Consider the following 16,571-nt stretch of genomic DNA (forward strand, 5'->3'; position numbering starts at 1 on the left):
CAATATTCGAAATAACTTTAATAGCCCATAGTCAATAACTCAACACAGATTTGAATGTTTGGTACTTAGATGATGGGACCATAACTGGAGATCCGGATACCGTATTAAATACATTACAAATGATCTACACACAGGCAATTACAGTTGGTTTACATCTTAATTTTTCGAACTGTTAGCTTTCTTCATACAACGGAAGAGCAAATACATATATTCTTCGCATCATACAATGAGATATCTCTGGGCATTCAATTAATGTCTTTTTCAAACGTTTATTTCCTAGGAACTGCCTTCTCAACAAAATCAAGGGAAACGTTATTAATTGAGAAGATAGCTAAACTGAACACGTATTTCTCACGTCTCTCACTAATCTCAGCACATTCTGCCTTTTATGTATTAAGAACGTCATTTGCTATTGCAAGATTACTATATTTTGTGCTAAGTTCACCTTCATGGAAGGAAGAAGGTTTAGTAGAAGGCTTCGATAACACCTTAAAATTTGTAAATTATTCATTGTATCTTTGGAAAATTCAAGATTACTACCAAAACTTCAACTGACCAAAGCAGTATATATATTTTAAGATTCCTCAGACAATGTCATTATGATAATGTGTCTGAGGAAGGCTATGTTACATAGCCGAAAGTGTAACACAAATATATAATCTTAAAATATATATACTGCTTTGGCCAGTTGGAGTTTTATTAGTAATCGTAAAATCTCGTTTGGAATCTATTCTAAATTGCTTCCTTGAGGATATAATACATGGCTTCAAGCTTCTCTGCCAGTGAGTTTTGTGGATTAGGCATCCGACGAGTCATAGATTTGGCTATTCCTGCCTTCTTGGCATCATTCTATGGTTCTCGATGACTATCATAATCACTTCTCCAACAGGATATAAGCTTCCACATCGATTCTCAATTTAAAGATTACTCGCCCACTTGGTCATTGTTAGTTGGCTCTGAAATACCCAAATTTAGGACCAGAGCGAAGCAATCCACATGGGAAAAACCTATTTTCGAATCAAACTTCTCCTTCTTACTACAGTCTTCGGACAGCCTAGAAGACCTTGGCTTAAAGCTTTGCTTTCGTTCCCTCTATGCCTTCATCTCAGTAATGAGAGTTTTCGAATAGCAGTTGCGTTACGCTTGAGAGCAAATATTTGTGAACCTCATAAATGTCAGGCATGTAAGAATCCAGTAGATGAAAAGGGACTGCATGGACTCGCAGAAAAAGTACAGAGGAAAGTACTAAATAGCCTGGAACAGGCGCATAACAGACAAAAGCAGTTTTACGATAAGCGCCATAAACAAACAACTTATAATCCAGGGGACCTTGTTTTGATATGTTATCCCACAAGGAAAGTAGGGTTACCAGAACATTTCACAGTTCACTACGACGGCCCATCACGCATCCTGGAGAAGATTAATTCAAATTTATATCGAGTAGAATTACCGTCTAAATTCAAGGACAGAATTCAAGAAATTGCGATTGACCGCTTAAAACCATTTTACGAAGACCAAACAGAGGGATGACAAAATTAAGGAGAAAGAGGCACAAATCTAAAAAGAAGAATTGAACAAAATTCCTAGTACTTACCAGGAACAGAAGATGAACTAAGGCCAGAAAAAAAAAAAGAGAGAGAGAGAGAGAGAGAGATGCACTGACATGAATTCGCACTTCTTTATTTCAACTATAAACTATATCTCATTCTATTATTCAACTTCGTTACAATTTGTGTTTCCGTTCTCGCAAAATGCAAGATCAACATTTTTTTGTTTCTTCTTTTTCTTTTTTCTTTTTAGTTTCAAAAGTCATTAATCCTTGTAAGGTCGAAATACAATGCTTTCTTGCTTCTAGCATCGTCTCTTCAATACGGACGTACATGAATGCTTATTACGTCACTTCTCCTTATACAGGATGTTCAAAAAATCAGGCTCTTGATAACATTATACAGAGTGACCACAAATTCACATTCTCTATTATTGTTTTTGAATAAAAAGTTTACTAATTCCAAAACCGATTATTCTCTTTTCATTCGTTCTAATAATAATTCATTTGTGCCTCGCCTTTCCTGAGCCCCGTTACAAAACAAAATTTAACCAATTGGCTAAGCATACCTTCACCATTAGGAACACTCAATTCACTGGCGCCTACTAATACTACGAAACAGACTCCACTGATATAGACTACCCATAACGGATGTGACCGATCCTTAATAAACTGATATATTTATTAATAACAGTGATGACACTTCTGCCCACTTTGAGGGAAATGATAAACTGTTTTTGATCCTGCTTAGTTGGGATAGAACTACAGTGTTATTAGCATTATGTGTATATGTCACAAGTTTTTCATAGTGATATTGGTGTATCATAGTGTTTATAGAGTTTTCTTGTGTCTAAACAGTATCTCAAGTGTGTCAGTGTTGGTGTAGTTACCTTTTACTAATTACAATTGTGTATTTTCTCAAAATAATCTTCCAGATTATTTTTTTCTAGTGTGAGGGGTGGAAGGATCCTCACATCACAACAGACGCACGTGTCAGCTCAACACGTGCTAATGATTACAAACAACCTAGCAGAGAACAGGCCAACACGGAAGACACCGAAGAACAGCAAAAGCAGACGGACCTCACGGAAGGACCCGAGGAGGACAAATAAAAGGAGGATCACCGAGAGACCCAGCATCAGTCGACCAGCTGATCGTCTAACCTTTACCTTCCTATGTCGCTGTGGACTAGGAGCACCTCTTCCTTACCCTATGTCGCACTGGGTTAGGGATCCATCTTAAACTTATAATCCAAGTCTAACATACAACCTGCCAATGTGTTCTGGAAACTGCCATGAGTGGAAGGGGCACCCGGCAAAACATTTAGTATCCCTTCACTTGGTCATTGAGGAAGAGACATTGAATTAGAGACACTTGTATTTATTTTGTAATAAAAATTGATGAAGGAGAAAAGACACCCGGTCTATCATTTGACTCTACCAAAACATTACAATATAGAACTATACAAAAAAAAAAAAAAAAAAAAAAAACTAGCTGTCCCTACACTTGTTCCGCAAGAAATTAAACTTGGCGTCGTCACTGTATGTTGGGGTACTAAGCAGAAATCAAGGCTGGCAATTAGGTACTTATAGGCAAAGCAGTTTCTGCCATATGTTCTAGTGCATTTGCACAGGTGTACAAGTTTCGAGGCCCGGCAAAATCTGTCATAATTATATTATTTAAAATAAATATTTCTGGTTGGAAACAGACTTCATGTTCAGGATACTTAAATTTACTAAGCTGACCTTCTATTTGAATACTACAACGTTGTATATTCATAAATCAAGTTTAGGTAACATTATTTGAAGGTCGCTAAAGCAAATGGTCAAACAAATCCAACCATTAGATGCTTGATTGTTGGCAAAGACAAGAACTCAATTCACGAAGAGTAATAAACACCTGTTTCATTTAGTTAGTTATCACGGTTTTGATACGAAAACTAGCCTTGTCTTTGTCACAAACAAGTTCCTTATCATTGAAAGTAGAAACAAAGTTTTTTAAAGAATTTTTTAACAGATCTAGAAAGCAAATCAAGAAATAAAGATAAAAAATCTGGTTGGACTGGAATTGCAAACTGATATATTGAGATTGAAGCTTGGTATTGAATTTATAAAAAGGATTACCATCTTTCCTCTGCAGCTGTGTTTTTTTCTTTCACTAACGTAATAGATTATCATTTAAAGAAAAAAAGCAGGTACAACGAGATTGTATTTGTAGTGTTTAGGTCTTTCTGACTTTCTTAGTGCGAATGATCTTTCCACTTTGTTCTTAATTATGGGGTAGTGTACTTAAAATCATGGGCGCCCGAAAAAAATGTTCTAGGGGGCCTCAAATCAATGGTTGCTATATTACGTTTGATATTTTTATTTGTATTAAGAAAATCTTAAGAAATATAATACATTTTCGTAAGCCAGAAGGGGAGGGGGGTTGGGCTCCACCCTGCCCCCCGCTTCGGGCGCCTACCTAGGCTTATTAGATTTGTTCTTTGTGGAGAAAAGGAGGGCGGTAAATGATACGATTGTACGGGGCGGCAAAATGCTTAGGGCCGGATAGATATGACCTTGTAATTAGAAATGAAGGAGAGAAAGATTATCAATTTTCTTGTTCATACATCCCCAGTTACAGGATAGTAAACATACGTTATGTGGTAAATACGCGGGGATATGGTAAGGTAAGCGGTTGATGTAAGAAATAGATGTAAAGAGAAAGATGATGATATATAGTGAAAATTATATGAATTTAGGACTATGATAATAAATCAAAGATGAAGCAAAAGAACAATTCGTAGCGTATGTATTCGCACACTGACAATGAGAAAATCCGTTATCCTGACAGCAGTATATTGTACAAATATACGATTTCCATATGTTTACTACGGAAATCTGTACGGAGCACACGTTATCCATATGCTACATACATACTGCTTTTTTAACGCTTAGATGTTACATCAAACGGCTACAGGCAAGGCCACCATCAGGAGGGCAAGGTGGGGCGCTCGCCCCCCTAGAGGAAAATGTACTTCGGAATATCGAAAACCCAATAGAATTTTTAAAATACTTACAGCAAAATTTGAAACTATATTTGAAATATCGGTTTTTCTTGCCCCCCTGGAAACCACATGGGCGCCCTTGGCTACAGGATGGATTATATCTAACAGTGTTTCATATATTACACACGTATACGTATGTTACATACGTCAGTCATATGTTACATACGCCCATCTGTATGTGAGATCCTTCCCACCTGTATACTGTCATACGGAAAGTACGTATAGATGGAACACTTATACAGAAAGTATTATAAAACATACGTTTTCAGTTACGTGTTTGCTATAGTTGTATGTTAAATCAAAAATTACAGGATTTACGAATGTAACCTACGTTTTTATGTGCGCCACATACGATTTTTTGTCTATGTATATACGGTAACAGTGAATAAGAATAACGCAGTGATTTAGTTGGAAAAAATATTTACCTGAACAGCTATAATGCACACGGCTCACGAGTCCATTTGTTACTGAACGGCAGAATATGTAGGATTAGAGCCACCAAACGTACTGATTTTCACAGTGCAGTGCTGTTTCTCAAACAGCTGTCCTGTGTGTTTCGAAGACATCTACAACATTACGAATGTCCTTTTTGAAAACATCTTGATTTAACTTATTTGCAATACTTTAATGTTTTATTCGTTATTCACAACGTTTCGAATCACAGACATTCTTTCTCTGAATGATATACCGCTTTGTTTTTAAACACTCATTGAAAAGATTATTGTTAGCAAAGAAAAACAAGCAATAACCATCGCATGGAATGGATTGTTTTTACTAACAAGGCCTTCTTGAGATGTCGTCAGTAAGCAAAAGCGTGTTTTGCGTTTCACACAACGATGCATAATTAGTCATTTCGTTCAACATACTGTGGTTCTAAGCTCATCAAAAATATGCTTCGAACCTCAGTATTCGTGCGCAAGAATATAATCTGAAGCTATAATGAATGTGATTAGCCCTTACGCGATTTTAGAAACGGAAAAATAGTTGGATCGAGTAAATTATTTTACAGCAGTGGTTCTCAACTTAATTTCTATCACGACCCACATTTTATCACATCTTCTTGCCACAGCCCCTCCCCCCTTATAATTTCTGGTTTGTAATTAGCTTGTGTGGGATTCTTAGTATAAATTTATCTATTGCGGAGATCTCACGATATCCATCTATTTCTATGATAGTAGAACCACTTTCTTTTATATAGTGGATACAGTAACTTTTCTAAAAAGCAATGGATTAAAACTAAATTTGGTCACTTCATTCATATTACAAATGTCGAATCCGATTCGTCATACTGTTTCAAAATGGAGGCCGTTTGAAATTTTTGAAACTTCATAACTCCTTTTATTTTGGGTCATATTATTTTAAAAAATGATTTCTAGTTTTGGTTAAAATCTTGAACGGTTGTTAAAAAAGCTATTCAGTACTTTAATTTTCGAGAGACCGCCACTTTGAGTTAACTCATATTGTTGTGAATTTTGTACATTCTTGTGTATGTGTTCAGTATCACCAAAAACTCTTAAAACCAACTTGTTTACTTTTAAAATTTAGTAAACACATAAAATCCCACACCAAGAATCTACCGTCATTGTGGCCACCTTGCTGGGAAAAAGAATATTCCATTCCACACCCACACATGTATAATTCTGCAAAGAGCAACAAAGGATCATAAACAAACGCAATCCCTTTTATTGCTGACAGAATAATTTGTCCATTGCTGATTTATCAACAAACGCAACACGTCTATTGAAGATTAGTTTTTTTTAGTTTTAAATGTATTTCAATATGCAGGTTTTGTTGCATTTGTATTGTGGTATTTCATTATACAGTTTTCATTAATTTCATATAGCACGTCTTTCATTTATCTGATTTTTAAACAACTTTGTACCTGTTGAAAATATTTATTACATACCTTTTTGTGTCGCTCTTAACAGCGTGTATAAAATTAAAAATATGTCCATCAGAACAAAATACAAAATAATATTTAAAAATATCTTATGGCATTAGATCCTAATTATATTTATCTCTGCCGCTTATCTTCGCGACCCCCATGAAATCCTCTCGCGATCTCCCTAGGGATCGTGACCCCCAGGTTGAGAAACCCTGTTTTACAGTATATACACATTCTTCAAATCATAAACCTATGAAGCTGTTTTTATTTTTGGTTTGCTAGTTTCTGCAAGTGGAGTGCAAGTTAAAGTGGTGGTCAGACATTCTTTGGACATTACAAGAGTACAAAATTGAAAGGAAAGTTTTAGGTTTATGTGCTGATAATACCAATTGCAGCTTTAGAGGTGTAGCAAGGAAAGACAAGAATGTTCATAATGTTTCATAGAATTTGTTAAACAAACTAATTGTGGATGTTGATTTTGCTGTACTCATGCTGAATATAATGTTTACTAGTTTACATACGGTTCAGAAAATATATTCATACTTTTACATATACACCGTACGTAAAGCTGCATTGCGTGAATTTTGTGACTTCGTAAAAGTCGAATACTTGAAACTCCTTGATTTTAGTAAAACTAGAAGGCTTTCTTGGTTGCTAGCTATAGACCTTAAACTTTATCCAATCTTAAATTCGCATTTTCTACCACAGAATAAATGTTCCACAATTATTGAAATGTTTTTCACGGATCCTTTTCTGAAATATGACTCGATTTTATGCACAGACAGGGCATCAGTATTTAGTAATCTTGTTCATTTTGTTGAGAGTCAGTATTTTTCAATGGTTGAAGGTTCAGCATAGGTCACTGAACTCAAAGCAAAATTGATTGATCGACAGATATAACTGTGTTCTTCTTTCTGTTACACTGTAAACAATTTCATGGGTAAATTTTTAAAAACAGTGGCAATCTGTTTTCCACTCCTCAAGGTAAATCAATTCACACCTATAAAGTAAAATTACTAATACGAAATGGTGTAAAATTACATTTTATCAATAAAGATATCATACTTTCTTACAAATTTATTGTAAATTTGTTAAAAAAAACAGCAAATTTTGTAATTTAATCTAAGGAAATGTATATCAACTTTCAAAATGAAAGGTAACTGATTTTACATTGATGTGTGACAATTTAATTACTTTCTTTTTCAGTGTATAGTTCAGTCAAAAGTAAAAAGATATGAACAAACTTGGTTCGTATGTATACCGAAATTTGAGAAATATGTATGTTCAATTTGTTCCACTTGTATTAAGTACACTAAACAGTAATACATAGCCTTAGTAAAACATTAACATTTTGATTTGGACAAGATTTAATTGAGTAATTGAATGCATAGTGTCCAGCTTCAAGTACATTATTAAATTGTCAGGAAAAGAAACAAAACAATTCCTACCTGTTTGATGAAATTACAAAAGTAAACAAGGATGCTACTTCTGAAGACGTAAAGAATAGAACACTTCTTAAATGAGGGACATTTAAGATGGAGTGAATTATTATTCAAACATTCTCAAGAAGATCTCGCTCCATATTCACAAGTATGATATTGTGGAGTTCAGTATATACTTGCCTGACACAAATGCTCACACTGAGAGGGTATTACCTATAATGAATAATTTGTGGACTGATGAGAAATCTCAGCTAAAACCGGAAATTTTCAAACAGCTAGTAATACCCAAATATTATTTTAATTTTATCTGTAGTGAATTCCATGACATTATTTTGCAAAACAGTAAGTTACTGCGCGCTGTACATTCGAAGGAAAAATATGTCACCATTTACTGTATTTCTGTTTAGTGTGTAAACAGATGTCATATATTAATGAAAATAGTTGTTAAAATTTTTAGGAAAAGTTTCCAAGATAATAGATAAATAATCATTATGACCAAGTATATTTTCATCTTTCCTTAAAATTTTATGCTTCAACATACTTAAGTTTTCTTTTTCATTAAAATGGCTTGTTTTAAACTGTTTAATCAAATTTGTATTTGTCATTAATGAAAGTATTTCGAGTTGTATTGAATCCCTTCAATATTTTCATTGAGTACTTTTCTTAAAACAAAAATGAATGATTAACTTAACGTTAAATGAAATAAGGACAGGTGTATTGCCGATACAGTAAGCTATCATATACTGTTACAGTTGGGTCCTATATTTTGGTTGTCAGAATCTGTTCATCCCTGTACACTGGGGAAAAAATCTGTAGTTTAAATTACCAAATATCAATGTAAAATCATTGACCCTTCATTTTCTAAGTTGATATACATTTATTTACATTAAATTACAAAATTTGCTGTCTCTTTTACAAATTTCCAGTAAATTTGTAAGAAAATAACATTTTATATGATTTTATTGATTAAAAAAATATAATTTTACAGCATAGTAATTTTAATTTATAGGTGTAAATTGATTTACATAGAGACTTGGCAAACAAATTGGCACCGTTTTTTGTAAATTTATCTATGAAATTTTTTACAATGTGTAAAGCCAATATTTTCTGGAACAGCGTTTCGGTGCGCTCTAGTCCAACTAAACCACTGGAATAACGTTAGTAACAATTATCATCAATGGATAGTGGGTCAATTCTGTTGTTCTCTACGCGCGGTGTGTCGGTGATTATGCAAAATTTGGTTAAGATCAGGGGATAAAAGTGAGGGGGTACGCGTTATACGCCGTTCCTCAACTTCCAAAAATATCTATGGCATCCCCCCACTTCCTAAGAAATTAGAATAGGCAAAGATAGGTACGGGAGTATGTGTGACGTCATTCTTCCCCGTATAGCTACCTTTTCAGATCCACTTATACCCCTGGTTAACATGAGTCGAACCCTTATGAAAGGACAAAGAACCGAAGTGCAATTCTCACTTGTTAATGCTTGGTTTGCTCTTATAAGGATTATATTGAACGCATTAGGGAAACAGTTTCCCTTTCTGAAGTGCATGAAAAAGTAAGGACCTACATTTTTAAAGCTCCTACAAACTAATGTTTGCAGAAACAATAATTCGGACTTTGAGATGCGTTCAATCATGAGACCACCTGCGTTGCATTACCGAATTATCTCTCTTTATGTCTCAATCCAAATATTGTTAGTGACTACAACTCATAACTTTCGGCGCCAAGCATAAGACCAACAGAAACCGGCTGACACAATCGATAACAATGAGCGAGGGAAGACACACTGACACAATTGTTGCAACATTACGTAATAACACTACAAATTCTAAGAGAATAACCTCACAATCAACATTTTTCGACTTTTCTTCTAAAATAAATGTTTCACGCCATAATTCTAAAACCTAGAATCCTGTTCGGAAAGTACAATATTAAAAAGTGCGAATAGACAAACTGTGTGAAGGTTCCAAATATGGATCGTAGCGCTGAAACCCTTGCAATGAAATAGTGTTAAGATGTGTTGGACAATGGCTTACCTTTATATGGAGTAATGAGATAATTAGAAGTCGCTCTACCCGTCGTTCATATCACATAACTACAAACTAACTGAGATTTTCACATTTCTCCATCTACCAATAATATTGATTTGTTAGTTCACCGGCTTGACGCATAGAAGGCGCTGACGTCGCATCAATTGTGTTTTTCACTTTTAACTTCTGATATCATGCATTCCCTACGCTTCCTGCATATGATTCACGAAATGCAAATATAATTTTTCTCACGCGCACTGCATTTATGCGTGGACAGCGTGTCGAAGGGTCTATGCCTTTAATTTAAGCGTAGAAGATGGCCTTGAGTACAGAGGTTAATAAGTTTATTGACTGAATCCATAATGACGGTCGGAAGTCGGAACTTTTGGTTGTTTTAAGCAGTTGCTTCCTTAAATATTTGTAGTCCCAGCCAGACCCGTGTCTGGGTTAAGTCTACTCACATTAATTGACTGAGGGGAGGAGGTCAAGAATCATCCAGTCCTGGTCAGCTTTCGATACTATTGCACAGAAAAAAGTCCGTGCTCCGGACAGAGATATATTTGTATAAATATACGGTATCCCCTTGCTTACTATAGAAATCAGTACGGAGCATTCGTTATCCGTATGCTACATAGGCACTACCCTTAGATGTTACATCATGCCGTTCCAGGATGTCTGACATCTAACAGTTTTCCCGTATATCACATACATATACTTATGTTACCTTCGTCGACTATATGTTATATACGTCCATTTATATGTGAGATCCTGACCGCCTACATTGTTTAATACAGAAAGTACGTATAGATGGAACATTCATACAGAAAGTATTATAAAACAAGCGTTTTCAGTTATACGTCTGCTGTACGTTGTCCAGAAACTACAGGTATTACGCATGTAACCTATCATTTTAAGTACGTCACCTACAATTTTTTTCTCAATGTGTCAGATATTTTATATTCAATAGAAAAACATAGGTATTCCCATTTCAAAGATGCTATAAATATTTGATTTAACACTTACATATTCCCAATTGTTTATAGTACCAGATATCGAGATATGTTAATTACCAGTTGCAATAAATTGCTGCATGAAGTGAAGATGGAGGCGCTCATGTCAAACAGAAATGCTGACATATGCGATACAGTTATTGTTTCGTAATAACATGGGGGGGGAGTACGGTGGCTCAGTGGAGGAATGCTTCCTTTGGCGCATGGCTTCGAACCTTGGCCAAGTTAGTTTGTGGTGAACAACATCGTGTCCGTAGGTTTTCTTGGGATTCTCCCATTTCCTCCCACATTTTCAGTCCACCGATCCTTGCATCATCATTCACTTGTCTTAATCATCTGTCTCCCTTAGCCTAAACAATATTTGTAATAACATAGTGTTTAATTACCTTCTTCTAAATCTAAATTTTAATAAACCTGAATACCGTTTGGACAGTGTACTAGGTTGGTGCTAATGAAGAAGCTTCATTTCCGCGGCTATGCCGGTTCCTTCCTGTTCTACCTAATTCTCGCAAATGGGAATATGTTAATTTGAGGGAGATTTATTAGTACCCATTTTCTCTTGGTTTTCGAATGCCATTCTAGAACCCTTTAAATTAATTTCTCTGAAATATATATATATATATATATATATATATATATATATATATATATATATATATATATATATATATATATATATATATATATATATATATATATATATATATATATACAGATGGTGATCAGAAAAATGGAAACACCTGAACAAAATTGCAACTTACCAGATTAATATGGTGTCGGGCCACCTTTCGCCTTCAGAACAGCCTTGATGCGACGTGGGATGGAGGCATAGAGGTCGTGAATGGTAGCAAGTGGAATTTTACACCATTCCTCGTGCAGGGCATTGGCCAGTTCTGTGAGAGAGGATGGAGGTGGAAATCGTCGCCGGAGTCGTGTTTCCAAGACAGACCACAGAGATCTGGGGATTGGGCGGGCCAGGGGAAGTGTTAAACTTCATACCGAGTGTTCCTCAAACCACGCTGCAACAACGCCAGCTGTATGAATGGGTGCATTATCATCCTGGAAGATGGCGTCATTGTCCGGGAACAACATCCGGATCATAGGATGCAAGTGGTCTCCTAAAATTGCGACATAATCGTTGGCAGTGATTCGTCCGCTAAGTGTGACCACAGGACCCAATTGAAACCATGATATGGCGGCCCACAGCATCACCAAGCCGCCGCCATGTTTCACAGTTGGGCGGAGACACTGCAGATCATAAGCTTCTTTGGGCGTTCTCCACACATAAACACGGCCTGTGGTTGGGAATAGGGTGAAGGATGACTCATCCGACCATATCACACGTTTCCAGTCCTCAACGGTCCAAGTTGCATGGTCGCGGCACCATTTGCGGCGTGCGAAAGCGTTATGGTCCCTAATGAGCAGTTTGGCCCGTGCAACACGACCCCGTAAGTTCATGTCATGTAATTCGCGGCGACCTGTGATTGTCGAAACAGGGTGGGGAAGGTGCTGATTGAGTTCCTCCGTCGCTTGCTCCGCAGTGGCACGACGGTTCTGCGTGACAATGTGCTTTAATACCCGGCGTGATCTGTCACTCATGATTTTCTTCCGCCCACTGTTCCGCTTCCCCGATGTGGTTTTTCCGTGTGCTGTGTAGGCCGTCATCACCTTCGACACTGCCCCACGCGACACACCTAACACAGTAGCCACTGCCGTCACACTCACTCCACATAACCGCGCACCAACAATTTGCCCTCTTTGAAAATCTGAGAGGTCTCCCATTTTACACTACCTCCGTCTGTTGTAGCCACTGGACACTGCTGTTCCACTGCGAATGACGTAGTATGGGGACCGACCTAACACACCACCACCAGCGGCCCGGCGCTGCAGGCGCCACGACACCACTGCCAACCCATACATCTTACATGTTGCCAACTACAGGTGTTTCCATTTTTCTGATCACCATCTGTATATATGTACATACCATCCTTATTACAAACAAGTACATTCAACTTGTGTAATTGAGAATTAATCGAATGGAATTGAATCAAACCTAACAGTTCCACGTGGTTGCAAATAACGTGTCTATCTAAAGAACTTTTGGACATAACCATAAATAGCCGCATCTGACGCACTTGAACAGGGATTTTCTCCATGTCCGCAAATTATGCTTAACCGTACACTAAGAAAGGCGCGTCAGCAGTAAACGAGAAAAAAATGGCAAACGGAAAAAGGAAACTGATTGTCAAAATAGACATTGAACATAGACCTCTAATACTGAAATAGATTCTGAAGAAAGTATGTTATCCATCACGTAGTCATGTCAATCATACTCAGTAATTTGGAGTGGGATACGATATAGGACGTTTCGCTATAAGGACGTTTAGATGTGAGGCTAGTTCAGTGTAAAGTCTCCAATCTTTACACCGAAACGTCTTGTTTTCTAACGAAAGTTTTTCAATAGGAAAAAATGTTTTAAAAAATGAAATGAAATCTTTAAGTTTTACGTCCAACGTTTATGCCGGTTAGGCTAAAGGAGACGGTGATAATGAGAAATGAATGAAATGATGGAATGAAGAAAGTGGTAGGAAACGGGAGAACCCGAGAGAAACAACGAGCACGATGTTTGTCCACCACCGTGCTGGGATCGAACCAGAGACCCCAAGCACCGGAGGTGAACGCTCTACCAATGAGCCACCACGCTCCCTTGGAAGAAATAAACGTAACACAAGTTATTGATTAGGAAAAATTAAATTCATGAAAAAATAAAAGATTTTAAATAAAAATTAAATGTTGTCATGAAATGTTATTAATCTGTGTGAAATAATAGTAATAATAATATTTCTTTACTCATTTTACAAATATGAACTAAAAGCATGTGGTTAATACTTTCTTAATGGTGATACCAATGGAAGCTGGATATTTTACTAGAAACTTAATACAAATATCCTTATTTATAGCATGTATTAGTGGAAGTGTCAAATCAAAAGTAAGAAGCAAGACTTTGTTGACATTTGGGAGAGAAGGACGAGGAAACCCCATCAGGAATTCGAGTCGAATGTAGATGCCTCACACCTCATTATGGAAATTCTTAAATGCTTTTCTCTACATGCGATTCAAATGAAACGAATTACTGGCGGACATGAAGTCAGAACCAATAAACGAAAAAATATGCCGGTTGCAAAGCTGAGCAACATTTGTACAAATACAAACTCAATGATATAATTACTTGTTAGAGGGAGTCGCATACAATTGTAAATTCTAAATTTGCTGATCCTGAGGAAACTGAAGTTGTTCAGATTTTCTTCAACAGAATTTCCTTCAACAGAGGCAAGCACATACGCAGAAATGCATTTTGGAAGGGCCCAAATTCAATATCAGGAAAAATTATATTAAAATGTGTAAAATCGTCCTTAAAATTAGCCTAAATTTACACAAAAGTCAGGATTTCAGAGAGGGAGCACACCGAGGACCTTTCCCTCGTGTGGTTCAGTAAGTGGATTCCTCAGGAAGGTTATGCAATAGACTTCTTTGTTAACGCTGAATAATTTGAAATAAATTTGAACTAAATTGAAGTATTATTGTTCATGTTAATTGTGTTGTGAGTTGAATATATTATTACCAATATATCTCATTGTATCATGAACGCACTGCAATATCTTTATGTAATTGTCTCAATAATATTTTAACCAGTTTACGCTATGGCACCGTAACTATACTACGGCACTTCGAGTGTAAGATCACAAAATTCATAGTACCTTCTTTTTTTAAAAAAATAAAAAGTTTTATTTTATTTCTTCTACGTGAACTAATTCTCCCTTTTTCTTCATTATGTGTATGTAATTAATGCTCTCAAATATTTCTTTGTCTACACTAAAATATCCCTTGCAACCAAGCGTTCTCACACCGAAACGTTCTACTCCAAAATGTCCTAGAGCCACTTAGAGTTTATTGTAATACAATCGACATGTATAAGCAATAATAATAATAATAATAACATATAAACAAAATAAAATAAAATCAACATATATCGCTAGACTAATAATGTGATATACAATACACAACGTATGGAGAAACGTATTCATTCAGAGATGTAACCAACAAGTTATCCTTTGAGGGCATGTCTCAATGCGTTACTAACGAAGAAAGAAAGATGCTATATTTCAACTCTCAATAATTTCACAAACAGTTATTGGAAAACTGTTAAGAATACAAACCTATATCAAATAAAAAAAAAATATAAATATTTCTACAAGTTCCATTTAAATATCGTGAACAGGCATTCCCCCAATCAGAGATAAGGATTTATTTACATTTCCCAATTTTAGAAATCAAAAACAAGCATTTCATTACATTTTTCAGATAGATAATTCTTTTTACCATTGGCAAAATACTATATATTATAACACTTAAATTCCACACAACTGAAGAGTTTTTGTATACAGCACCGTACTGTGCTTATAGTAATGAGAGATCGTTAAATTAACCATACAGTAAAAAAATGGTTGTCCGTAATTGCTTATATAATTTGCAATCTAATATGTTAGGTCTTATTGTTCCAATTTATATATTTATGTTACCAATATTCTTAATATTTCAACTTCTGTATGAGGGAATATTGATTGAATTACCTTAATATCAAGCCACTTTTTTAAATATATATATATATATATATAAATTTTCCTTTATTAATTTTAATAAATTTCTATGTCATGGGAAAGAATCAATCCAAGTTTTCGTAAGAGATCGTTATATATCTAACTATGTTAGTGTTCAGTTAGAGAGACGCTCGCAACCAGGATAAGATTTCCTCGGTAAAGTTGTGAAAAGTTATTGAGTAGATATACTCGTAGTGAAATAATGGTGATTTATATTTGCTAATTTAATTTCAGAGAAGCTGAAATGATATAAGAAAGTCAAGAGGTCCTGACAGCAACTGAAATAGTCGTGAAAATAATCAGTATTAAATTTCTCTTAAATCTAAATATCCCTTTTTATACAAATGATGCAGAATGGGAATTAGGCAGAACAGGAATTCATGTTCTGCCTAAAGATAAGATTAGATAAAAAATATGTTTCAAAGTGCTGGAGGGTCATTAGACAGAACAGGAATTAGGTAAACAGGTAAACACCGCTATAACCATTAAGCCAAAGAGTCAGTTCAAATTTTAAAGTAATTACTTCCATTTTTAAACATTAAGATCTGCAACTTGTATTTTAGTAAATTTATTCTTAATAATATGGTTAATTCTTGGAATCACATTAGAACTTGCAGGCAACCTTACTCTTTTATCTCCTCCGCGAAGAAATAAGAAATAAGCTCTACGTGGATCAAGCTTCATAACTTTCGAGGGTATTCCTAAAGCTCGAGGGTGGTCTCCGTAGCCACTTAATAGAAATAGCATTGTAATTCTGAAAAGGCATATTTTCTGTTTTCATGCCACCGTTTCAGCCGCAAATAAAACAAAATGTTTCCTATTTCTTTTATTTTTATTTATTTATTTATTTATTTTTGATGAATTGTAAAACTGAGTAGACTGGAATTAGATAATTATAATTTCGTAACAAATGCTATCATTTCATACCAGACGTTGATCTGTGATTTAA

General features: G+C 35.5%; 2 protein-coding genes across 3 annotated transcripts in view; one reads left to right on the forward strand and one right to left on the reverse strand.

Annotated features, from left to right (window-relative positions):
- LOC145692623 (phospholipase A2-like) overlaps nt 1–10,077 on the reverse strand; it is a 63,610-nt gene extending 53,533 nt beyond the window's left edge. The window contains exon 1 of one of the 2 annotated variants that reach the window (XM_081767954.1): nt 9,961–10,077. The gene's annotated coding sequence lies outside the window, so the exon portion shown is untranslated. Of the gene's footprint in view, nt 1–5,020; nt 5,266–9,960 lie in introns of those variants that run through there. The other variant, XM_081767955.1, reaches the window with a different exon arrangement.
- On the forward strand, nt 997–1,530 carry LOC145691509 (uncharacterized). The gene has a single exon (XM_081766918.1). The coding sequence runs from the start codon at nt 997–999 to the stop codon at nt 1,528–1,530; it is 534 nt and encodes a 177-aa protein (XP_081623044.1).
- Nucleotides 10,078–16,571: the final 6,494 nt, after the last annotated feature.

The sequence above is a fragment of the Thermobia domestica genome, chromosome 8 (genome assembly GCF_964235325.1).
Source record: "Thermobia domestica chromosome 8, izTheDome1.hap1.1, whole genome shotgun sequence".
Taxonomy (NCBI): domain Eukaryota; kingdom Metazoa; phylum Arthropoda; class Insecta; order Zygentoma; family Lepismatidae; genus Thermobia; species Thermobia domestica.

Bases quoted from the DNA above. Each gene is read 5' to 3' on its own strand.
- LOC145691509 (XM_081766918.1), top strand. From the start codon at position 997: ATGGGAAAAACCTATTTTCGAATCAAACTTCTCCTTCTTACTACAGTC.